Source organism: Malurus melanocephalus, unplaced genomic scaffold, assembly GCF_030028575.1.
Source record: "Malurus melanocephalus ecotype Western Australia unplaced genomic scaffold, MMel_1.1 scaffold_27, whole genome shotgun sequence".
In the NCBI taxonomy this organism is placed as follows: domain Eukaryota; kingdom Metazoa; phylum Chordata; class Aves; order Passeriformes; family Maluridae; genus Malurus; species Malurus melanocephalus.
In genome coordinates this window covers 987163-1013388 of record NW_026623259.1, presented here as the reverse complement: position 1 = coordinate 1013388, position 26226 = coordinate 987163, and the positions used below count along the sequence as shown (strand labels likewise).

Below are 26226 nucleotides of genomic sequence, written 5' to 3'. Positions count from 1 at the left end.
GGAACCACCAATCCAGTGGTCATGTCAGCTCCTAACTGCTCCCTGTCCTTCTCGTTGTCCTTCTTTGACTCCTGCATCACAGGAGAAAATGGTGGGAATGGGCTCAAACAGGTTTTGTGTGTGWAGTCATTACAAGAACATGAAATATTTGTGGCGCCAGCCTTGTCATTATTTATACTCTCCATTTAGGTCAAGAAATACCACTTATGCTGCAAATTGAGTTTTCATTTTATGTAATGGTGGTTTTATGCAATGGTGGTTTTGTGTAATTGTTTTATGTGTTAGTTAGGAAGTCTACACTACAAGTGTTGGGAATTGGACAGAAATGGAGGGTGATCACTTTCTTACRGTGCAATTGCTGCCCAGTGGAAAATGCCAGAAAGTTAATTTAAAGCTTTTTAAAGCTAATATTGGTAATTTCTTTACACAGGACATTTTGGCTGTGTGTACCATGGGACATTGCTGGATAATGACAGCAGGAAAATTCATTGTGCTGTGAAGTCACTGAATAGTGAGTTACATGTTTAATAATGAGACATTACTATTAATTCCAAAGATAACTGGGGTGAACTGATAAATTACAGTGAAGTATACATTCACAAGCAAAGATTTTTAGTTGGTTGCAGCTGAATCAGATTTAACTTTGGAGCAATTCCAATTACTTCAGGTTACCACAACACATTGGCACATATTTTTACATCAAATGAAATGTCCATATATTTCTTCTACAAGGAAAAGAACATTGGAAAATGAGGGAAAGGAAGTGTCATTTTTTATTCTGCTGAATACTGAAGATTTGGGTTTGGAAGTTAAATTGCTGAAAAGTAGGCAAAGCTGCTAGAAAAACAGGAAGATAGTATAACAACATTTATTAAGGCTTTTACTCAGGTGTTGTTATTCAGTTTTAAATAATTCATAATGAGAAGTGGAGAAACAATTAAAATCACCAACATCCTGTATTTGACCATTGTAGGAAAACCAATGCACATAACCTGGTTGTAATGTGGGAAGTGGGWAGCACATTTGTAGTSTCTCATTTTCACTTTGTTGTGCAATGACATGCTGTAGAGAAACGAACCCTAGTTTGTTTCTGTTTCTTTTAATTAACTCATTTTATTACTGTAATTCTCAGGGATTACAGACCTGGAAGAAGTAGCTCAGTTTCTGAAAGAAGGAATAATCATGAAAGATTTCACTCATCCCAATGTTCTGTCGCTCCTGGGAATCTGTTTGCCCAATGAGGGATCCCCATTAGTTGTTCTTCCATACATGAAACATGGAGATCTTCGAAACTTCATCAGGAATGAGACTCACGTAAGTACATGGAGAGGGAAAAATGGCAATGCAAGTCTGGCCACGCCCTGCTCCAACACCACATATTATAAACTCTCAAAATTACATTACRTCTGCAGCTTGCTGCTGTAGCTACACCTTAACCTTTGGCACTTGCTTAGTCTGGCACCGAGCCCAGCCACAGCACTGCCACTCCTTCCCYTCCCCCTCAAATTCCTCTCTAGAATGTTTCCCAGAAATTATCAACAATAAGTATTTCTCATTTCCCATCCATAAGCCTCTTTATAAACAAATGTGTTTATGAGATCTAAGTCAAGAGGCCTAARTTAAACTGGCACATCTCTTTTGACTTCAGCACAGCTGTGCCAGTTGTCACCATCTGCTCTTYCAACTCCTAGGTAAGGGATCTACATGTCCAGATAGCGTCACAGCCTCTTTATTATCAATATTTTTTCTTCTTATCTCAAGAAAGAAAAGCAGGAACTGTTATACAAACTATGAGTACTCTTATCACCAATCTTTCCTATTTCTATTGAAAGATTATAGATTCCTCCAATGTGCCTCACTGCTTTCTCTCAAGTATGAGACCACAGRTCTTACCTCAGGCAGTGTAAGGCACTTTGCACTATAGTATTTCACCTATTTCACACTGCTGGGACAATATAAAGTGACTTCTGAGCCAATGGAACCTTKTCCTTGCTTTTATTGCAATCAACAATAGCCAGTACAATTTTTTTTAAAAATGCATTTTGACAAGTTTTTGGAGGAGTTAAGCTTTCTGAGGTAGGRACCTCTTCCCATTGGAGCTTTTTTCATTCTACAAGCACCAGGGCGCTTCTCTCTATATATGCTATGGTTCTTCTGAAATAAATACTGACCACAGTTGAATCAAATTGCACAGAAGAAAAATATAAGGAGCAAGTGATATGATTGGATTAAAGAATTACACATTTATGTTTATACTTMTTTTGATATTTAACATTCTCAGTATCATGTCACCATGAAGACTAGCAGAAAGGGKTAACAATCATTGCTGAAAATCTTTCTCGGGTAACTGCTAAGGTTTCATTTGCCTTTTTCATTACATCATCCTGATGCACTTATTTTRTCCCAAACAGGGCTTTCTCATTTCTTGGTCATCTCCAGCTGATAAGCTCCAAGCTCATAGTTAGTACCTTCTACTGAGTCACAATTTTGGATTCACAGGAGAGTTTTGTTTATTAGCTCTGATGCTGAGGTTTCAGCATACTGTTCCACTTCCCAGCCCAGGTTATGCTGCTTATGCTGCAAACTTTACYCTTTTGGAGTCTGTCAGCTCTCTTGTTTTCTTAGAGTGTGTTTTCTCTCTGGAGGTAAGAAGTTGACCAAAACTTAAACCACTTTCACTGCAAGCATCAACCTGTCTTGATCACTGTGGTGGCAGGAGCGGTGTGTAAAACCTCGAGTCACAGCATAAAGCAGTCTGATCCTTAAACTGCTGCATTCATTATATCATAACTGTTTGTGTTTTACAGAATCCAACAGTAAAAGATTTAATTGGATTTGGCCTTCAGGTTGCAAAAGGAATGAAATACCTGGCAAGTAAAAAGTTTGTCCACAGAGATTTGGCAGCAAGAAACTGTATGTAAGTACAAACATCTACTTTCAGCAACATTATCACACACTTCTGTGTAAAACAGTGAGATGAGATAAATTAAAGTTTCCAGTATACTGCTATTTTCAGTCAAAAGATGGTGGTTTTTTCATTGCTCCGCAATTATACTGATGTTTGTCTTGCATACTGATGAGCTACTCATCTTACTAAGGGCTCATTTCTAACACATAAGCCTTTTTGAGTGTGAGAAATAAGAAAGCTGAGGTGAAAGTGTAGCCTCTCAAAATCACTGGTTAGAGTATAAAAGGCATCTCCTAAGGGGAGTTAAACTGCTGTTGCCTGAACTTGCTGTGCTTCCACCCAAGCCCTTCAGAAGCAGCATGTCTCTGCTGCCACACCTAACCAGGAGGGAGAGGAACACAGGGGAGCTTGRTGAGAAAAACAGGAACACAAAGAAACACCAGTGAGACCTCTTGACKGTAGTCTTTCATTACATGAGTATGAGCTTACTTTGGCTCAACTATGCACACAAATTAACATTCAAAGAATCTTACTAGTGTCTGGGAAACCAGACAGTTCAGTTCCCACTAAGACTAACTGATACAGGACTTGCCAATATGATTATGCTGATTTATCACCGATGTTGTGAATTAATGAGGYACAGCCTTAAACATTAGAGTTTATTTTTAGCACATCATAAACTAGAAMTCTGGCTGCAAAAAGGTCATCAACCTGTGACATCAAATGTCTTATTCTTTTTTCAAGGGTACACACCTGTACAGCTGACAAACCTGTGGAAAAGAAAAAGCATTTTTTACAGGTGTTGGTTTTTTAAGGCATGAAAAAAAAGCTACAAACAACATGATTTTCAGGTTTCCTAAGAAGAAATTAGTTGGGTTACTGAACAAAAGTCCTAGTTCATCTAATCAAAGTCTGAATAGTGGCAACAGGACGTACCTCTTGGCCTACTGTCTCTTCCTTGAGTGAGGAAGGAACTCTCAGGGTATCTCACATGACCACTGAATGACTGCCTTTGTTCTTCTATATGGTTCAGCATTTCAGAGCCTGGAGAGCTGCTGCCACAAGACCCACTTTCCCCAGTGGCCATGGGCAATCCAACTCTCAGRAAGCACAGGCTCTGCCACAGTGGTGATGTCTATCAGAAAGGAAGGCAGCATGCAAATATAGGGACTCTTAACTCTACTCCACTGTACTGGAAAAGGTGCAGGAATCTGCTATGGCATGAACTRTTTCCTGTTGACCCATCAAAGTTCCCTCCTACTCCCTTCATCACATTTAGTTAGAACATCAGTAAATACAGCAGATGGTTTTGTCCCATGCAGAGGRACTGCAACAGACCAGAGTTGTCCAGACAGAAACCTCATAAATTCGAGGCAGGGAAATGCCACATGTGCACACTGAGAGAGACAGGATCATGTAGTCTAGAGAAGGTTCAGGGGATCTCACCCATATATATAAATACCAGATATGGTGGATTAAAGAAGAGAAAGCCAGATTCTTCTAAGTAGTGCTTAGGGACAGGCCAAGAGGCAGCAGGCACAAATTGAAATAGAAGAAATTGCATTCAAAAATAGGGGGAAATGCTTTATTGTGAGGTTGACTGAGAGCCATCCCTGCAGATATTCAAAACTCAACTAGTCACAGTCCTGAGCAACCTGCAGTAGCTGACCCTRCTTTGAGCAGGGGAGGTGGTGGTGGACTAAATGATCTTCAGGGGTCCCTTCCAACCACACCCATTCTGTGACTGTGATTCTGTAAAGRAGCCCAAAAGGAAGTGCTTGCTGTGACTYGGTCTGTGCATGTAATGAAGGATAGGCTTGAACATGCCAACACTCACACTATCTGTTTGTGACCATACCACTTATCAAGACAAATCAAGCTCAGGAAAAGCAAAGCTAGGGACRTCCTCTGGTATGGCTGAGCTGTAACACCAATAGAACTTTTGTTTTGCCGTCATTTTCCCTCAGAAGAGACACCAAACCCATCCTTAGTTACAAGACTATATTAGTATATAAAGGCAGTCAACTGAGACAATGATGGATGCCTCTTATCAAAACCAACAGTAAGTAGGAAAGGTGATGCCTTGACTTGGAAATAAAATTGAGCAGGTTTTAAGGATGCAGAAGGAAAAACAGCTGTGGAAGAAATTATGTAGTGCTCAGTCAGGATGTATGGGCTATTAGTAAAACCCTTTTTATACATAGCAATTGTTTTTAAATAGCTGTAATTCAAATTGTATTATCAAAACAATATCAGTAATTTCCTGMGTTCATACACTGTGTTTAGTGGGTGTCAAACATATTTTGCTGTACTTTTTGTTTCACTGTTACATTAGTTCACAGATCCAAAATGAAGTAGTGCCATCCAAAGTCACAGTCTCAAAAATGCAAGTCAGTCATGGTAATCCACCATCATGCCTGCTCAGTTGCAAATGATACCTTTTGTCATTTCTCTAGGTTGGATGAAAAATTCACTGTCAAGGTTGCTGATTTTGGTCTTGCTAGAGATGTCTATGATAAAGAATATTACAGTGTCCATAATAAAACAGGAGCAAAACTGCCAGTGAAATGGATGGCATTAGAAAGTTTACAAACTCAGAAGTTCACGACAAAGTCCGATGTGGTAATGTACAAACATATTTSTATCACCTGTTTATTTCTTTGATATTGCCTGAGGCATCTTTCTAGTATTTAATAAATGGACTAACTCCARATCAAAACTTATATTTGAATATAACTTTAGTTCACATAAGAATAAAGGACTCTTTCTACATCCAAAAAGTGYATTTGTTTCAATCATAAAGCAACAAGTTGTTGACCTGATTATATCTTAACGCTCACAAAAGAATTAGGAGTTTACCCCTGTTCCAAGGGAAGCTAAGGACATTCCAAGAAGCAAAGTTGGAGCTGAACCCTGCTATAGGAGGGGCTCTGGAAAGCTTGACAGAACMGGTTAACTTGGAGACTCGTAAAAGTTAATAGTTCTCAAAATACTTTATTTGCTTTATAAATACTTACTGGCTGCCTGCAGCAATCTCAAGTACTACCTAGCCATTTATGAATAAAAAATTGTTAAGATGAAGTCAGTTGGCTGGGTTACTTTGTATTTTAGCTCTTCTTTCAATGCAGTTTCGGATTAGCTTGTAATGCATAGAATTTTCACCATGTATATTGTCTTCAGCATGTATTTACACAGAGTTAGTCAGATCATCAGCTCATGTAAACTGGCAGAGCTCCATTAACCTCAAAAGAGGTCTGCCAGTTTATACCAGCAAAGTAGCAAGCCTATAGGCTTTTATTTTCTTTCATTTACTTAGCTGAGATTCTCTGGCTTTTATTTAAGTGGTTCCTCAAGTCCCTACAGCATTTATTAGCCCACTTAAAAGAAAGCTGAATCCAATAAAACAACTTTTCAAAGGGAAAATCCATGCAGTTGAATGCTTAAATCTATCAAACAGCCTTCTAAAACAGGAATATAAAGCCCTCCAACCCTTTAACTTATTCTTTCTTTCTTTGTTTTCTTAGTGGTCCTTTGGTGTATTGTTATGGGAACTTATGACACGCGGAGCACCGCCTTATCCTGATGTAAATTCTTTTGATATAACTGTTTACTTACTACAAGGAAGAAGGCTGCTGCAACCTGAATACTGCCCTGATCCACTGTAAGTGAATAGTTTGCAAAGGCTTCTGCAAATGCTGATGATTCTGGGAATTGAGACTGTGATAGGAAAGAGAGGGTTGGGTTTTTTTTTTTTYTTTTTATGTGATTTCATAATGGAACACTTTTTTTTATTTGAATGGCAGGTATGAAGTCATGCTGAAGTGCTGGCATCCGAAACCTGAGATGCGTCCAGCATTTTCTGAACTTGTTTCAAAAATATCAACAATCTTCTCCACTTTTGTTGGGGAACACTACGTTCATGTCAATGCTACTTATGTCAATGTGAAGTGCATTGCTCCCTATCCTTCTCTTTTATCATCACAAGACAACACAGATGTGGATGTTGACACATGACGGGTACGTCTGAAATTGAGGAAAATCCATTTTTAGTTGTATAACAAAAAGCAAAACATTTTGTCCACTAGTTTTTACTGCCCCRTCTTTGTGAGAACACTGTTGCACATGTTTATGTTGTTGCCCGAGTTGCACTAGTACAAGGAYGGGATATCATATTGTTTAAGGATATGGGATTCCATAAACCATCACAGTAATTTCCAAGTATTTGGACAACTGCATCAATTTACCAAATGGAAATGTGGTGTTCTACCATCCAGAGCTAGTTCCCACAAACTGTCATTAATATGTGCTTAGACCTGAGAACAAAGATTCATCACTAATGCCATGAAAAGAGAATATCAATCATTATGGCTGGAAGGACTATTACTGTGCATGTACTTTAGGATAACGAGCAGTGCAGAAATGGTTTTCACACGAAAGGCCAAGAAAAGCAATGAGAATTACAAGAGTTTAAAATGTATTTTCTTCCCACATGGGACAAACTTTGGATTTTTGAACTACATCAACAAGSTTTCTAAGAACCTAGGCAGCCAAGACAGCCAGCCTCATGGCATGTTAACAGAAATCAAAATCAAGAAATGGTGTGCAGTAAAATAGGTATAGAAAAGTACAACTGTGTAGGGAGTGAGTGAAGGAGGCCAAGGTGAAACCAGAATTGAACCTGGCAAGGGATGCAAAGAATAACAGAAAGGGCTTCTACAGGTACGTTAATTGGAAAAGWAATATCAAAGAAGCTGTTTCTCCTCTGTTAAACAATGCTGGTGGACAAGGAGAAGGCTGAGGTACCTTACTTCCTTTMTTCAGTGTYCAATGGCAACTTCTCTTCCCACACCTCTTGAGTGCATGGACGACAGGATGAGGACTGGGAGAGCAAAGCCCCTCCACTGCAAGCCAAGACCAAGTTCATGACCATCTAGGGAACCTGCATGTGCACAAGTCTATGGGACATGACAAAAGGTATTCCAGAGTCCTGAGGAATTGGCTGATGCAGTTGCCAAGCCACTGCCCATGATATTGAAAAAGTCATGGCAGTCAGGGGAAGTCCCRGGTGTCTGGAAAAGGGAGAACAGTGTACCCATCTTTAAGAAGAGAAGAAAGAGCAACCCTGGGAACTACCCACCTGTCATCCTCAGTTCTGTGCCTGGAAAGGCCATGGAACAGATCCTTCTAGAAGGAACATGAAAGACAGGGAGGTCCTTCACCAGGATTCGAGACACCAGCACAGCTTCTCCAAGGGCAAGTCCTGCCTTATCAACCTAGTGGCCTTCTATGATGGAGTGACTACATCAGTGGACAAAGGGAGGGCTACAGATGTTATTTATCTTCTGTAAAGCTTTTCACATGGTCCCCCACAACATCCTTCTCTYTAAAWTGGAGAGAGATTAATTCAATGGGTGGACTGCTAGATGGATAAGAAGTTGGTTGGACAGYCACATTCAGAGGGGAGTGGTCAACATCTCAGAGTCTCAATGGACATCAGTGACAAGTGGTGTCCCTCAGGGGTATTCASTGGGATCAGTGTTATTTAATATCTTCATTAATRAYAYAGAMGAAGGSCCKRRSSSMWYCYYMRSMRRRSYKSMRRWKGSMMCMARSYKRRRRGKKSMRKTKRMMMCCCYKRKKGRWKGGRWKRMMWYCMRRRGGAMCYKGRMMARSYYMARRARKKGGSYKRWKGGRAAKKYMWKRRKTTTMAMMRGRMCMARRGSMARGARSYKSMRSYKSYYMRGGSMAMCYCCYKKWWYMAMMMMRGSYKGGGRWKRAMMRRWYCMRRRWKGSCCYKSCMARGRRGRMYYSGGGKKSMRGRRRRGSYKGRMMWKRRSMRGSMAARKKSMMYKGSMRSCCMRRAARSCMAWTKKKKYCCTGGGCTGCATCCAAAGCAGCGTGGCCAGCCGGTCAAGGGAGGGGATTCTGTCCCACTGCCCCACTCTGGTGAGACTGCCCTGGAGTGCTGCACTCAGCTCTGGGGCCCATCACAGGAAGGACCTGTGAAGGTTGAAGGATCAATCATAAACCACAATGGTTAGAGCTGGAGCTCCTCTGCAGTGGGGAAAGGCTGGGAGAATTGGGATTGCTTAGCCTGGAAGAGGGAAAGCTTTAGGRTGACCTARTTGCAGCCTTCCACAGCCTGAAGGCAACTTACAGGAAAGATGGAACAAGACTATTTACAATGGCATGTAGTGACAGAACAAGGGGGAATGAGCTTAAATTGAAAGAGAATAGGTTTAGATTAGATATAGAGAAAAAATTCTTTACTGTGAGGTTGGTGACACACTGGAATAGGTTGTCAAGGGAAGTCCTGGATCCCTGGAAAACTCAAGGCCAGATTTGGATGGGGCTCTGAGCAACCTCAACTAGTTGAAGGTGTATGAACCCACAGCAGAGGACTGGAACTAGATAGTTTCCAAGGTCCCTTCCAACCCAGGCCATTCTATGATTCTCWGATTCTGTGTTAGTCTTACCAGTCTCTGGTATAGTCAGGCGGTACAAAAAACAAAGGRGAAATCATCTGGCTTAAAGCATTCCTGGTGTCAATATTATCCCAACATTCAACCATTTCTTTGAGTCAGACAGCCTATATCAACAGATCTCTTGCTGAAAAATGCAAAGCCTCCATTTCTTTCAATAAAGAATGAATCACTCTGAGAATGAAAACTTGAAGGCTGCTGTCTGGTGAGTCATTTGGTGAGCAGCTGAAGCTCTGCCCCCTAGCCTTGGGTGGAGCTGCTGGAAAAGGTGAGTAAAGTAAGGAGCAGAGGTGTTGCAGGCAGCCCTGACCTAAAAAGACACCACCACAACYGGCATATCAGTAATTCCTTCATGCCAGCCATGAAAAGCGGAGAAGACTAATCAAAAGTAGAAATGGCTTTAGGCCGTCTTTACTCTCTTGGATCACACAACCCAGTGAATTATGATACCTACTTTTAATGCTAAGTTATGACCAGAGAAACAGTTTTGAAAAGAGATAGTAAATGAAACTTCCCTTCATTAGGGAAGAGTACTATAGCTTTAGGGCAAACATCACATGTCATTTCTGTTCCTGTGGAATTCTGTGCATACTACTGTATAGCTTGTTTAGAATAGGATAGAGCTGGGTTTGTTGGTGTAAACACATAAAGTATTCTATTTTTATATTAAAAAAAAGTTTATTTTTAATGACATTTACAAAGTTTGGTTAGGTCACAAAATACTGCACTGTGAACATTTCAAAGAACATATGTCAATTTACATGATTCATAAATTGTAGCAACCTTAAGAAATACTGTGTAAATATTAAAAAGGAAAAGAACTGACTGTAAATACACTCCACCCTAAGTATAATATCTCCATTGCTGCAGGCCAACCATTTTAAGATCTTCAAAGAGAGGTAGTGCAGATAAAGAACTGATATAAGGGAGATATATTGTTCTTGGGAGACAGTGTTATAACTGAAAGATTTATAATGAGGGCAGAGTGTGTAGGCAAGCTATGAGCAGATAATATTGTATTGTGTTTCATCACCACTTTCATTTCAGAAATGAACTTTCATGTCTGCTGAGAGTGATACTAATTGTAGATTGCTCAAGGACAAAAGGCTTTGCTGCAGGCAAAAAAAATCATCTCTATGGTTGTTGAAACAGCTAAGGAAGTTTATGACACATAGATTTGGAGAAGTTACTCCAGACTTGTRCGTACATGCTTGAGGAACGCTGCAATGTGAAACAGAGGACATTTTTACTATTTATGAACTTTTGCTTAATAAAGTTAATGTTGTGTCTGGGACACCTGTAAGAATATGTGATTCTGGTAAAGATTTGATGTTAGTAAGTTCATATATCTGCTAAGAGCTGAATGGTACTTATGTTTATAGTTGTTGTTACGACCTAATAAACATGTTATTAAAATGAATTATTGTCATATTCTTTATTTATAAAATTACTTCTAAATTAATTATAAATTTTATAATATTCTTTATTTGTAAAATACCTTACACTCCTAGTGCTGTAATTACTGCATGGCCCAACAAGGATGCCAGCACTTGTGTTTGGTATCCAAGTCTCTAATCAGCCATGAACCAAAAAAAATTTCAAGTATGTGAATCTGTGTCCCTCAGGGTCATCCATTCCGTGTTTCATGTTTGCAAGGTGTTTTGTGTCTGTGACACCTGAAGAGCGAAGGTATTGCAGTCTGCAGGAATCTTGGTTCTTCTGGAGCAAGAGGAGCCAGCCTCACCTTTCTCCCACACATTTCCTCACAGTTACATGAGATGTCTCCCACTGAATTCACAATTTTCCTTTTGTGAAGAATATTTTAAGTGGATWCCTCACAAACACTGCAACACACGCTGTCCTGTGCCACTCTTAAACAGGCAACACTACAAGCTTGTTTCTTGAATCTTATCTCAGGGGAACATTTTGTACTTTACTGATTCAAAAATAGTTCAATGCACAACATCTGATTGACAGCAGGCTGAACATGAGCCAGTGTGKGYCCAGGTGKCCAAGAAGGCCAATGGCATCCTGGCCTGGATCAGCAGTGGTGTGGCCAGCAGGACCAGGGCAGTGATTGCCCCTCTGTACTCAGCACTGGTGATGCCGCACCTCGAGTGYTGTGCCCAGTTCTGGGGTCCYCAATTTAGGAAGGATTTTGAGATGCTGGAGYGTGTCCAGAGAAGKGCTACRAGGCTGGTGAAGGGTCCAGARCACAAGTCCTGTSAGGAGGGGCTGAGGGAGCTGGGGTTGTTTGTCCTGGAGAAGAGGAGGCTCAGGGGAGACCTCATCGCTCTGTGAACTGCCCAAAGGAGGCTGTGCCAGGGGCGGGSCGGKCTCTTCTCACAGGRAACAGACACAGGACAGGAGRACACAGTCTTAAGCTGCAYCAKGGGAGRTTTAGTCTGGGCATTAGGAAGAAGTTCTTCACAGAAAGGGTGGTTGGGCATTGGAATGGGCTGCCCAGGGAAAGAGTGAAGTCACCATCCRTAGAGGTGTTTTAAAAAAGACTGGATGTGGCACTCCTTATCAACCATGGTCTAGTTGATAAGGTGGTGTTGGGTTGTAGGTTGGACTCAATGACCTCAAAGGTCTTCTCCAGCCTAGTTGATTCTGTGATCTCAGGTGATTAAAAACAGCATTTATATGTTCTTGCCATTTCAAAATATCAGGAAAACTCAACATCAAAACATATTTTCTCTAGACACATTTTCTTCTTAACAAAGAAAATATATGCTCAGTTTCAACTCAAAGTATATTTCAGGGAAAAGAAGATTSTCTCCAGAGATCCCTTCCAACCCTAACTTTTCTTTTCTTCTGTGAAAAAAAAAGCATTGAAAATAGTAGCTAAGAATAAAAACATTCTGCTGTGTCACTGAATTGACCATTCAATTTTTGATTCTGAGTATTTATGTTTAATTTATTTTCCAATAAAACTTCAGGATTTCTCTGAAAGTCAGTAAAAAAATCTCAAAGGTTTTAACAGAGTTTGCTATTAATACCAGGGTCTCCAATCTAAACCCGCGTAACACGCAGTCAAATGATGGTCTGAACTTAAATACCAGATTTGTAACACATTCCTCTGATTAMTTCTCATGATTTCTCAGGGATGCTGTATATTGCATTTTTGAAAGGGTCAACAGAATCACAAGCTTCCCATGCTCAGTTTTTCATCCTAGCAGTTCTGTTTATACCAGGTACACCTGGCAGCAGATTTGCAGCTGACTTACACTGGCAGGCTTTCCACTGCAGGAATATTAACAGTGGATGGGGCCAATGCTCAAAACWTTGCACAACAGATATCCTACACAAAAGCCAAAAGATTAAAAAATAGGGAGGGATATCCTSACACCACAGAAATTTTCCTATTCAATTCACACCCGACTTTTTGAGCACACTATTCAACCACTGAGAGTCACTTGCCTTTATTTAGGAAGGTTTTTAATCCATTGAGAGTAATTTTCCTCTATTAAGGAAGATTTTTAATACATCCAACAATATTAAAGGTTTCCAAAACCGAAACAAATGGTACACAATACCACTGGGTTGCTAAGGCTTTGCATATTGCTRATTTTCTGTCTCTGGTGCTAACATCAGTCATGAAGAAGAGAGCCACCTGATTTATGCAAATAAATTATGAGATTGCAATTTGTGTTACAGTGGTGAAAGCAGCACAGGTGAGCAGCTGCAAAAGGGCCTCAAAGTAATTTTAAACTTAAACATGAAACTCTCCCTTCAGAAATTTCATTTCTGGGATTCAGCCATAATACTATATCAGAGGGAGAGGTCATAGCAGATAAATGAAACAGAAATCATAATAGGTTTTTTATGCACTAAGCAAACCATCTATTCTTGAAAATTCCAATTTCCATTCTTTTTAACAAACAGGTCATGAACYGAGTATTCCGAGCATGAAAGAAAGACACGGGAAATCTTAGGATTGTGCCAAACTGATTAGYAGAAACATTTACAAGAAACTGTGATCTCACAGACAGCAGGGAGAACTCAGAACAACTTTATTGACTCAACAGATGCCAGCCCAGTGGAAATCAGTCTCTCACCCCAGAACAGTGCTCTGACACTAAACCTGAAYTTGCCTTTTGCAGTCCCCATCCACCTGCTAACACTGCAGGTGTACTCACTTCCAGTGAGGATACCAAAAGRGTCTTTCTGATTATGGTTAGCACTTACAGACATTCCATGTCCTTCCTGGGGAACTGGAAAGAAGATTTCTGGTTTGTAAGGAAATCTGCTTCCACAGCTGCTGTTMCTGTTAATTTTGGTGCTTTCCTTTCAAGAAGCAGCAGCCTCCTCACTACACACTCCAATGCCTTGGAAAAGRCCCTCAGCAGAAGGTAAATCCTTGCCATTTTCATCCCAGGGAGACCCTCTGGTTTCCATSTGCTTTTCTGTTTCACTAGTAAGTTCTTTGATACAGCCCAGTGCTGTTTGGAGGTTCATTATCATCTGCTGAATGTTTTCTTATATTTATTTCAACAATTTTAASAGGGAAGTCATCCTTGCAGGGGCCTCTGAGGCTCTGTGCATTTCTACAATAACCGTGCATTAACACTTGCCAGGTTCTAATTACCAAGCACACACTGAGACCCTCTCTGGCACAAATGACAGTTGAATATCCTCCTTTAGGATGTGAAAAATGCTATTGCCAAAAACTTTAGGGTGCATGACCAAACATGGACACCTCAGCTGCCAGGAGGCTGCAGCTCACTGGGGCAGTTGGCATGCTTTGCAAGTGTGACAAAACTGAACGCAAGTGCTAAAAATAGAGTTTGAGATTTAATTAGGAAGGGGAAAAGGCCTCCAGACAACACTGGTATATTCTCTATCTTGTGTGGCTCAATATAAAATACAAACAATTTAAGAAAGAGCCGAGCTGCAGGCTGTTGGAGCTCGTGGGAGAGAACTGATGCAAACAGAACATGGGAAGAAATGACAACATATTTGTCCTCATCAACAAGTGGAACATTACAAGGAGGGAGTCACATCCAACTCCAATAGCATGTTATCAGTTTCTTTGAGCAAACCTTAGAAGAGGTTACTGCTACAGGAATTATAACCGTCATCAGAAGTTAAAAACACTTTCACCATGTAATTTTTGCCTTTTGTAGAGAAATCTAATTATGAATAGTTTCTTCCTTCATCATCAGTTATTGGAAACTTATCTGTTGAAATTACCTGGTCTATTAAATCACTAGCCATACCTATGTGATATATCTTGCCACCTGGCCACAAGAACTGCAACAGCATTGAACCATTTCCCTCAAAGGTCAATGGCTCAATAATTGTAAAAGTGCTCCAGCACTGCTGTGTCCTCCCTTTGAGCAAATTGTTGCAGCTGTTGTCAGTACTTTAAAACAGTAGTTCTGAATCACATAGGTAGAGGGTAAAAAATTGTCAGGACCATGCAGTTCCCATGAACCATGGCACTGAAGTGATGAAAACAAGCTCACCGCAGTGAAAGGGGTAACCTGGGCTGCTCTATGAAATGCAGGTAAACAAGGGGCATCTATGTCAGAACTATTTCTACTGCTTTTTATGAATATTAAATTTACTCAGAAATATCCTGAAAAAAATACCTGTACATCTGTAACAACAATAATAACATACATTTGCTAGGCATCTTGTTATTAATTTACATCAGAAGGGTTTTTTAAGACCACCAAAAAAATACAAATTATTTTAAAATGTGTTTAAATCTATGTCATATGTTTAGRAGCTTCAAAATATATCTCCCAACCCATTCAGACAAATGAAGAGAATTCTTCTCTATTAGCCATTCTGGGCACCTTGAAATAGCTYTTGTGTTTTCTGAAAGCTGAGTTTGAGTTAAGGGAAACAGATTTTGAGTTATTTAAACTACATTCTTCTGCAGTACTTAAGGATTTTTCTGTCTGCCAGAACTGATTTACCAAGTACTTTGTCCTGGTTCCGGTCTCTAGTATCTTCACACTACAAAGAAGGCATCATTATGTGGAGATTCTGTACACAAATATCTACCCAGAATTATTTTCTGCAGACAATCTTAAATAGGAAGATAAGGATGGTGATGAACAATATGTTTATATTATTACTACTGTGCTGAACAAATCATTATTGACACAGCACTTCTCCCAAGCTCCTCGTTCCAAAGTCCTCATAGTACTTACGATGCYTGCATTAAATTTATGTAGTTGTATATTTTACTGTATAAAATGGTGAATGGTGTTAAAATAGTAACGTCATTGCAGAGAATGTGGTGTCTGTGAAGGYTAATGGCCCATACTGAAAAGCTAATAACAAATGTCTTTGCTTAATGAAATGCTCAGTTTGGATGACATTTTTCATACTGTGCTTCTGCACTTGTCTGCCAAGCAGATAGTGTAGAACAGACTCATGACTCATTCATAAAGCACAACATACAGGGACAACACTCTGGTATTTTCAACCTGAATTCACATTAACAAGGTCTAACTTTAGTGAAAAAAGAAACAACAAAAACCAACCCACCAAATTTCCCTTACCACCTGAACAAGAATATAGAAACTTTGTCCATCATTCCTACATTCAGCRACAATCAGAAAACTAGACCCTGCAAGGAGATCAAAATATTTTACTGCTCAAGGTACCCGACACTATTTTCTACAAGTTTAATGCCACTCATCCCCGCCACTCAGTTATATACTACCCCTAAACAGCTAGGTCAAATTTTATGAAGAGCAATTCTAAAATCTGGAAGTGCTCTCTCTGGAAAAAAAAAAAAAAAAAAAGCCATCTGTTTGAAGTGCTCAGCTGCAAGATCTGAAATGCTTCCCAGCGTTTTTTCGCTTCCCAGATGTACTGTAAGTTCCAAATATCTAAGCATAAAGTGACAGACTTGCACAGTTGCAAGGGAACTTCTGTTCAGTAGTAAAGCAGAACTGAGCAGTAAGCTGTCAGATACAGGGGATCTGAACAAGGAGGGCTGCTGCTTTGGCTTATCTATGTCTTGCAATGCCAGTGTTGTATTTCTCATGTACATGAAAGGTATCCACTTATGTTGTGCAGGAGGTGTTCTTTAGGTACAGATTGCATACACATCACATTGTACCACAGAGCCAAGACACTCTTAGAGAATATGAGAGATGYTCCTCAGCCTAAAATCACTTTAAAATCAAGACGAGGGAAAACTGATAAAGGGCTATTGAAAAAGTGTCAAATCCATCCTACCTCTGTGATCAGCTAACATCACTACATTGTTCAACACAAAGGTATTAACCAGTAACGCAGACCACAGCATATGGCTCAAAATTCATTCTGAGGAGGACTGGTTAAGGAAATTAATAGCAAAACTATTTGTGATTAGGAAATATTAAAAATTGTAGAAATGTCATCATAAAAGCCTCCTTGTTTCCTTTCTTGATGCTTCTAAGCAAACAGTCCTCTGCTTAAACAGCTAGTGAAAATGTCAGCCTGCTATGATAATGCCTAGTGCCAAGGCCTGAGGAGGAAAGCTGACCAGAGAATTAGTGGAAAGAASCAATTTTGGAGATATGAGTTTTCCTTTATTATAATGAATACTATCTAGTTTGGAGAGAGTCCTTTCCATAAATACATTTCAAAGCACTTGCACAGAAATACAGGGCTGGAAGACAGCTCAGGAGATTATTTGGTCCAACCCATGTCACTAAGATAGAGTGAACACATTTAAGCTACCTTGGCAAACATTTATCTAATGTTTCCTTTAAAAAACTCACCTGTACAAGCTACAAGGATTTCAAAGTTTCATTATTTGTATAGCRCAAAAAATTCTCCTGGATTTCTTTTCTAAATCTTTCTCACTCAGTATGAGACCCATATCCTTCTTTTGGCCCCAATACTGCCTACACAGCCAACAAACAACTACAGAAAAAAAATATAAGTAAAGATGTCCCATCATAATCATCTTTTCTAAGATAAAAAGTTCTTTTTCAACCCTTAGTCATAGCATTTATTTTCTTAACCTATTAAGTTACTTCTTGCTGGTTCTTCCCAGTCTATCTTTATTTCTAAAGTGCAGTGCCAAGGATAAACTTGGTCTCTCAAAATGTACCACTTTATAGAGTGATTAGGTCAGTGGCTGTGTTGCTCATGGCTAAATTAAGTCACCAATAATATAACACAAGTTGTCTGGACAAACAAGGTATTAGAGCACATTATGTGCTTAGAGGTTTTTTCCCACAAACAGATTGAGAAATGTGGCTCTAGGTGCTAGCAAGGCAAATTAATAGCTTGCTTGAGGATCTTTCTGGTCATACAAGTTGRATGGGTCTGCAATACACTGAGTCCTCTTTTTTATAAGTCTATATATTATGTTTGTCTTGAGGTGGTGTCCCTCCCCTAACTCATTCTTTTGTGATTACCTTAGTTGAACCACTCCAGTCAGGAAAGCTGCCTCAAGAAGACAACTTTTAACCAAAGAGCTACAGCAAAGCCAGAAGCAGGAATTCAAGTTAGTTGGGACTCAAATCCTTTAAACCCTTAGCCTGCYTTAACCAATAAAATTCACTTAATATTTCATTCATTTTACATAATACATGTTTTTGAATGCATATGCATTCAGTGGTTTCACACTTCCTTTGTCTCTATTTTAACTAACTTTTATCCATTAACTTTGAATAACTTGCATAASCCAGCCAGGCAATATCAAAGAATGAGAGATCTCTGGCTTCAGGAGAGATAACTGTAAAAAAAAGGAATTTCTTGAGCTCTTGTTCATGGATGGGTCAGGCCAAATTGAGGAAGCAGAGCAAAGCTAAAAACACAATGGAGACACTGTTCATGGTGTAATAGGAAATTATGATGTTTGGAAAGATGGAAACATCAGACTCGGGTAGGTAAGGGAGGAGGTGCCCCAAGGCTCCATGTTTGCAATGTTACACCAACACACCTACCAGTCTCCCTCATGTCAAACCTGATGCATGGARAAAATGCCCAAGGGCCCCAGGAAGTGTCTCCTTCTAACAATGCTCTCTGAGACTGCTGACCCTGCCAGAGAGCTCTGTCAGASTGCAGCCAGTGGGCAAGGGATGCAGAGATGCCCCACTCGAAACTCCTGAGAGAAGAAGTTTCTTCAGCAGTGCTTACACACACCCTGGTAATGGCAAATACTGCACAAAGACTGGAAAAGCAGTTAAAACTCACAGGCACGTGCGTTGAACATCAGCTCCCTCTACTGTAAATACATTGGGATGTGTTACTCTGCCACCCCACCGCCTCCCAAWATGGTCAGATTTGACAAAAGTACTACTCTGAAGCAGTGACTAAGATCACTGGAAAAATGCGTCCTCTAGAACTGGCAGACAGGAAGACAGCACGGATTTTTCTTTTCAGTTCTTGTGGTTATGATAATTGAGTTTTCAGTCTTCTTTTATGCTGCATATATCCATCTCTAGTTTGTCTCAAAACTAGAATAAATTTCATGATCATAATCTAATATCTTGCAAACAACTGTAGGCTACAGTCTACAGAACAGTCTGCTGCAGTAACTGCAGTCCTGCCTTTRTTAGTCACAACATTAATTTCTGACAGAAAATGCAATGGCATGGACCCTAACCCCTGCTGATCACTATCCTAATGATGATGTTTTGTCTTCCTGAAAAGGTTAAAATTCTGACAAGTCTCAATATCTGATGGCTGTGTCCATTTATACCAAGGGCTATCCTTGGTTCCAGCAGAAATCAGAGCCATTTGCAGCACAGCTCAGTAACACAGTTCCATTAATCGATAAGATTTACTCAAAAGCATGACTCKAAAGGACAGAAATATTTGTTCAGGTCAGATTGAATTCAATTAATAGTTTAAACATAAAAATACAAGAGGCTGGCTTTTTTMAGAGAAAGGAAAATATTTTTTGTTTTGAAATTGACCTTATTTTTTTAATGTTAGACTAAACAAAAGTTTAATTTCAGATTAAACCAGTGCCCATGGTTTTACTCAACATGAAATCAAATTAAATTATCGAAGTATCAAAAGTCAGCCAAGAGATCAACAAAGATAAGGACAGCAGAGACGCTCAGAGACTTGCCCAAGAGTGGATAGTCAGAGCCTGTGGTGAAATTTTTATGTAATGGAAAGAAAAGACACAAGATCAGAAAGAATCCAGACAGCCAGAGAACTGATCAATAGCCTATCCATGAAAATGGCTCATTTATTGATTGCAAAAAAGGAAGATGTTTAAGACAGGGATAGCGTTGAGATTCCAGTTTGTTGCATGTTGGAGAACAGAGACAAAGAAGAAGATGAAAGAGAGAGAACAGATGAAAATATGATCAAGAAAGGTTAGCTCAGAGGACATGGATGCATCAAGGGGACGGACTGAAAGAACTGGAAGTATTGAGCTAGCAAGTATCTCCAAGTAAGGAACCTGAGAGACAGACAGAGCTGCCCTAGATGACAGGAGAAAGGGACAGGAGACCAGGACACCAGCATGTCCCACAAGCATGAGTTGGAGAGATTTAAAAAAAAAAACCCAGCTTCTCATGCCATCCTTCCTATATGCTGTAGTATGAATGGTCACATCTCATCTTTAGCCATGGGCCTCTAGAGTCCCCAAAGACAGATAATGAGAGAACAGGGATAAAAAGCAGAAAGTCAGTTTGATCAGCTTAATGCTTACTTTGTACCATTCCTTTGATAGGAATAGAATAGTCAAAGCAAATAAAGCTACTTTGAAACAGGAATTGACAGGACAAAATACAGCAAGTACATGAGAGGAACTTTATCAGAATTATGCCACAATTCATTAATCTGTATCACAGTAATGGTGTTACTCAAAAGTTAACATCAGTATTTCAAAGCAAAAGTCTTCTGGATCTCCAGCAACCCACTGTAAAGCCTTTACAGCTAATCAGTATCATTGCTTCAAAGGAAATTAAACTGTCTCCACCCAGTAACTCTAGTGGCATTTGATCTACAATTGGCTTGAAGTTAAAAATTAATTACCCTTCCAACATATTGATTACATGACTATAAATATAAAAGCAGCATCCCAGAACAATGTACACTGACCCTCTGTTGAAACAGCATGTTTGTTTTCAAAAGGAACTAATTAAGACAAGTTTCCTAGAAGAGGCAGCAGTAAAACTAAAACCAACATTGCCATCTAGTGCACCACTGTGGTCAGAGCATCACACAGAATCACATAATTCTTTATTTCACTATTTCCTAATGCTAACGGAAAAGGACAGATAAATTAATGCCACACTCTATACACCTGAAGTCCCGAGGCTTACCATTAGGGAATATATAACTTTCATTCAAAGACAGTCTTACATCATAGTTGTATGTTTGTATGTTTGYATTATTAATAAAACCTCAGAGTTAAATCTACTTAGTACATTTATCTACTGACTGTGAATTAATTGAAATAAATAAATTTCTACATTGTCAGTAATTCTCATGTTCTAAACCATTCTGTTTCAAAACAACTACACTGAAACATCTCTGTTATTTTTAGATGTTATCTAGACTGAGGGAGAAGGAGCTGTTCAGCCTGGAGAAGGCTCCAAGGAGAACTCACAGCATCCTCCCAGTAACTAAAGGGGCTGACAGGAGAGTTGGAGAGGGACTTTTTACAAGGGCATGGAGTGACAGGATAAGAGAGAATGGCTTTAAACTGAAAGAGGGTAGGTTTAGGTTAGACATTAGGAAGAAATTCTTTACTGTGAGGGTGGTGAGACATTGGAACAGGTKACCCAGAGAAGCTGGGGATGTCCCATGCCTGGAAGTGTTGAAGGCCAGGTTGGACGGAGCCTTTTTGAACAGTCTGCTCTAGCRGAAAGTATCCCTGACCACTGCAGGGGCAGGGGAAGGCGGCGGGGGAGGGTGCAACTTGTTGATSTTTAGGGTATTTTCCAACCCAAACTATAATCTTTACAATATGCACTAAAATAGATTAAAATGCATGTTTCATGGCATTTTATTGGAATCACAAAAAATGTTGCATTGGAATGGACTCACAAGGATCATCAAAGTCAAACTCCTGGCCCTGCACCATCCTCAAGTGTCACACCATGTGCCTGAGAGCATTGTCCAAATGCTGCTTGAGCTCTGTCAGGCTTGGTGCTGTGATCACTTCCCTGGACAGCGTGTTACAGGGTCCAGCCACCCTGTGGGTGAAAAATCTTTTCCTAATATACAACCTAAACCTCCCCTGACGCAGCTTCATGCTGTTTGCTCGAGTCCCATCACTGGTCACAAGAGAGAGGAGACCAGCCCCTGCCCCTCCTGTTCCACTCATAAAGAAGCTGTAATTGCAGTGAGGTCTCCCCTCAGTCTCCTCCAGGCTGAACAGACCAAGCGCCCTCAGCTGCTCCAGACCCTTCACCATTCTTGCAGTCCTGCTTTGGACACTCTCCAATAGCTTTATACTTTTCTTWTATTGTGGCGYCCAAAACTGCCCAGAATATTTAAGGTGAGGCCCCATCAGTGCAGAGCAGCGTGGGACAATCCCCTCYCTTGCCCAGCTGGTGATGCYGTGCCTGATGCCCCCCAGGACAGGGCTGGCTCTCCTGGCTGCCAGGGCACTGCTGATTCGTGTTCARCTTGCCCTTGACCAGGACCCCCAGGTCTCTTTCTGCAGCACTGCTTCCCAGYATCTCATTCCTCAGTCTGTACRTACACCYGGGGCTCCCTTTCAGTAAACTCAGCTCCCATTCCCCAAAGCCCTATACAGCACTCCCACTGTATCTAGCATCATCATACTTGGCTCTCTACACTAGACTAATGTACACTCATTGTCAGCTTTTAATATAGATAGCTTTAAACTACAAAAGAGACCCTAAAATTAAGTCTGTATATGCTGCAGCAGGAAAAGGAAGATTACAATCTCTGTGCCAATTGCTACAGGTTCCCTTGTACCCTAAAGACCCATATTTCACTGGGGGGTATTTTGTACCTATAGCCTGGTATYACTAATCTTTAATCCATATAACACAGTGTCAGGCATGTCTTAGCTAACTTGGGCACACAGATGTGTGCAGTACGCACAGAAGTCAAGCACATGTCCTTCAGATTTTGCATCTTTATTCATCAGCTCCTCCCCTGACACCAGGGGAATGAGTCCATCGACACCCACTGAAAACACTTCACTATTTGTTTTGGTTTCCCTTTTGTTTTGTTTCACTTGGCCAACAGAAATTCCTGTAAATGTTAAAACATAAAACCCTGGGYGTGACATAGACCTGGCCCATTTTAGTTGCATTCCTCTTCACCTTGTGCCACAGGCAAGATCAGGCCCTCGACACTGTCCTTCCCAGTCTCTGCCATGTGCAGGACACAACAAAACCCCAGTTTCACCAGGTTTAGAGAGCTGCAACAGACTTTCATTACTCAGTCAAGGGTTTATTACAGACCATTTGAAAAATCCTTCCCTGGTATACAGCCCACAACAAGAAACAGGTTATATTGCATGGAAACTGCGAARGGCAATGTGCTGTAAGGAAAAAAATTACATAAGATCTGCTTCCCTATTCTCCCCACCTTCCCATTTCCCCATTCCTTTTAGGTCTTTCATAGCTTATCAGACTCTTCATCTTCWGCTACTCTTAAATTTTCAAGAAAACTATGTTGTGTACTGTGTTGCACCTGAAACATCTATAAAGGTTCCTTGCTACTCTTCTTTCCCCCTYTCCCTAAAAATTACTTGGGATTTGAGGGCCACAAAAATTTGAAAAACAAATAATAGGGAGAATGGAGAACCTCTTCATCACACTAGATGGTGTTACTTTGCATATCTAGATATCCCAYTTCTATTTGTATCCCTTCATCACCTCATCCTACACATCACAACAGAGATATGAGATTCCTTTTTTTGCTGCATGTCCTGATCTGACATGAGAGACTAAAACCTTAACTTCAAAAATCTTATTGTGAGGAAGGAAGTGGAGCACAGAATGTGCACTAGATTTCCACAGATTGCAAAAACCTGAGCTTACTATTTGGAAAGGATGTACACAAGGCTTTCTCTCAGACTAATAATGATCYRTATCAGTCAGGGATATAATTATAACACAGCAACTGGAGTTAAAACAGGCTCAGGTACATAGCATATGCAGTTCTCTAAAAATTAGAAAACTAGTTAAAGCACATGTGGAATAAAACATTGTTCCTTTTCAGGGTCAAAAGCATTTTCTTTGGTTCAAAATAGTGTATCTAGACATTTAAATTATTTAGTGAGTTATTAATTACTACCAAAATACAGTTCCAGTTCTAAGATTTTCCTTTTCCAGTTGGTCGATACAAAATGCTTGCTGAAGTGTCACAAAAGAGGAAAATTACAGCATTTTTTCAGAGTAAGCAAAATGTTTTATTCCTCTGTGCATTTCTTGAACTTGGAGAAAAGAAACTAGTAAAATCAGACCTTTAATCTTCWAAATCCAAACTTCTCTTCCTACTATTTCCTCCACTATGTGATACAAGATTAAAAATTGAGGCCCCACATTACTGTTAAGCAGCAAGAAGTACCACTGAATCTGTGAGGCATTTTTCCTTACACTAGGCAAGAAATTCTCAGCTGCAATTCTCACATCTGCTTGAATGGTTTATCTTTATTGAGATTTTATCTACATGAGACATTGAGCTCTATAGAGAGTAAAACAAAAAAGGAATTTGGACTCCTACAGTGAATCTCAACTTCATAAAACAAATCAGCACATTTACCATTTCCTGTTGGAAAATAAAATTGCCAAAACAATGTCTCCTTTAGAACGAAAGTAAATAAATCCAGCTAGAAAACTACACTTCCTTTTTTTTTTTTTTTTTTTAAATAGGGGAATAACTAAAAATATAAGCAACAGCTAGGCTCAGTGAGAGAGAAAGAAAGGAATTTTTGTGCTTTCTCATGAAACTTTGCAAAATCAGGTGGCTGCTCAAATCCTGTGAGCTATTGTTCTATTCCTGTAATAATTTGATGGCTGGGGTAAGCAGTGCTTCAGCTCCTTTACTTTCCTTAGTTCTGCTTTCTCCTAGCACAATTGCTGCTTTCTCCATCTGTTCTGGTACAGAGCAAAGGCAGACAAATACATACACCAATGGAGAATGGGACTGGCTCAGGCTGGAGAAGTTTCAGACTTACTGTAAGGCACACTGTTATTTTAAGGGCCCTCTTTAGCCATTATGGGGTGCAGAAACCTTATGCTTTGATTCTGGCCTATTTCCTAATGCCCAGGCTGTCATCTTCTTTTAATAATCCTAATCCTGCTCCATATTATCAGTAGCTACAGAAAYGACGTTCCTGAGGTCTGAGTCACAGTTGCAATAAAGGCAGAAACACAGAAATGCAGCCCCCTTGGTACAAAGTCCTTTGTGCACAAATATGTGATTTACCTCTCTGAGTACACGTTCCCTGGAGAGCACAGAGCAGTGCTGAATTACAAGTGCAGCCCCTTTCCCTTTCCCTTAGCTTTTTAACCTCAGCTGTCCTTGTGTTCTTCCCTAAGCTCTTGTGCCTCTTCATTGGTCCACCAACTTTTTTCCTTTTGATCTTCTGACAGTGRAAGGAGATTTGGCTGTCATAATCCAGGTATCTAGTATTTAGACAGCTGGGTGTGAACTCATATAGACAATAATCTTGTCCTAAAACAGATATCTTAACTAGTTCAGATGAATCTCACCTTGGGAGTGTTTATTTCTCTGTTGTGATGGGAGCTGAGAGYCATGAGCTGAGACTCAGGTGTTTATCAGTTAAGTATCAAAAATAACCCCCAATTATCCGATTTTAAATACTCAATTAAACCTTTTTACAGATGAYTCATTCGACCACGATATTCCCCATTTCATTAATACCCATTCTATCCTCAGTAATTTCCCTGGCACCTTGTTTTCACWCCTTTTTCTATTCCATTCTCACTGGATTCAGCTCATTGCACTCAAACTATCCTCTCTTCCTCTCTCTTCTTCATCTCTTCCATGTAGACGCTTTCATTCTTACTTCAGTTTCTCTCCATCAGTTGTTGAAGACAAAAAGAGCTCAGAGAACCATGCCATACAGAGTCGGGAAAAACTGCTTCAGGATATTCCTTGCTAACCTCCTGCAACACAGGCCACAAGACTCCTTAAGTCCTCACTGAATTGCAGAATACACCTTCTAGAAAAATGGGCAATCTTTACTCTAAAATTGCTAATGCCAGTGTTGCCTTGGTTAAATTGTTCCAGTAGTTAACTGCTCTGACAATTACGTTTCTTTTTAGCTTGAATTTGTCCTGTTTTAACCACTGGTCATGAATCCTGTATTTTAATACACCCAAACATCCTATTAACAACTTTCTGATATCCCAAGAAGTACCTACAAACTTTTAAGAATTTTTTGCTAATAAAACTAATCAGCAATTACATAGCTTGCATTTTCCAGTCCCTGGTTATTCTTTGAACTCTTTGAAATGCACAAATRTTCTCTTCAAAAGCCTCTAGCTACACCTTTCTATAACAATTTTTTTAAATAGGCTATAAAATAGACATGCTAATGCTCTTCTTTCCATAGCACATCACAGTCCATGGCTATGATACAATTTATTGATAAAATGTTTAGCACAGATTAAGTCAGCAGCTTTTCCATAGAGTCTGTAAACAATACTACAGAAAAATTCCCTACTTGTCCTGTTTTCCCATGAAACTCTGRTGCTGTCATTTAAACCACTAAAATGGCTCAGTTCTGGCAACCCATCATACACTGCTAACTTCCAGAACACTTTTAGAATGCACTTTTGTTATTCAGTTGTTCATCACATTGCAACATAATTGAGAGAAGATTTTCTGTAATGAAAGATACTTTATAAGATGTCACTAATCTTTTTTGCTGGACAGTACTTCATTTTACATTTC

General features: G+C 39.8%; 1 protein-coding gene across 2 annotated transcripts in view; it reads left to right on the top strand.

The window, feature by feature from the left end:
* MET (MET proto-oncogene, receptor tyrosine kinase) overlaps positions 1 to 8463 on the top strand; it is an 86455-nt gene extending 77992 nt beyond the window's left edge. For both annotated transcript variants that reach the window (XM_057390483.1, XM_057390484.1), the window contains exons 16-21: positions 431 to 511; positions 1133 to 1314; positions 2808 to 2917; positions 5365 to 5530; positions 6433 to 6569; positions 6712 to 8463. In XM_057390483.1, the coding sequence (XP_057246466.1) occupies positions 431 to 511; positions 1133 to 1314; positions 2808 to 2917; positions 5365 to 5530; positions 6433 to 6569; positions 6712 to 6922 (887 nt within the window). In that variant the 3' untranslated portion in view covers positions 6923 to 8463. The remainder of the gene's footprint in view (positions 1 to 430; positions 512 to 1132; positions 1315 to 2807; positions 2918 to 5364; positions 5531 to 6432; positions 6570 to 6711) is intronic.
* Positions 8464 to 26226: the final 17763 nt, after the last annotated feature.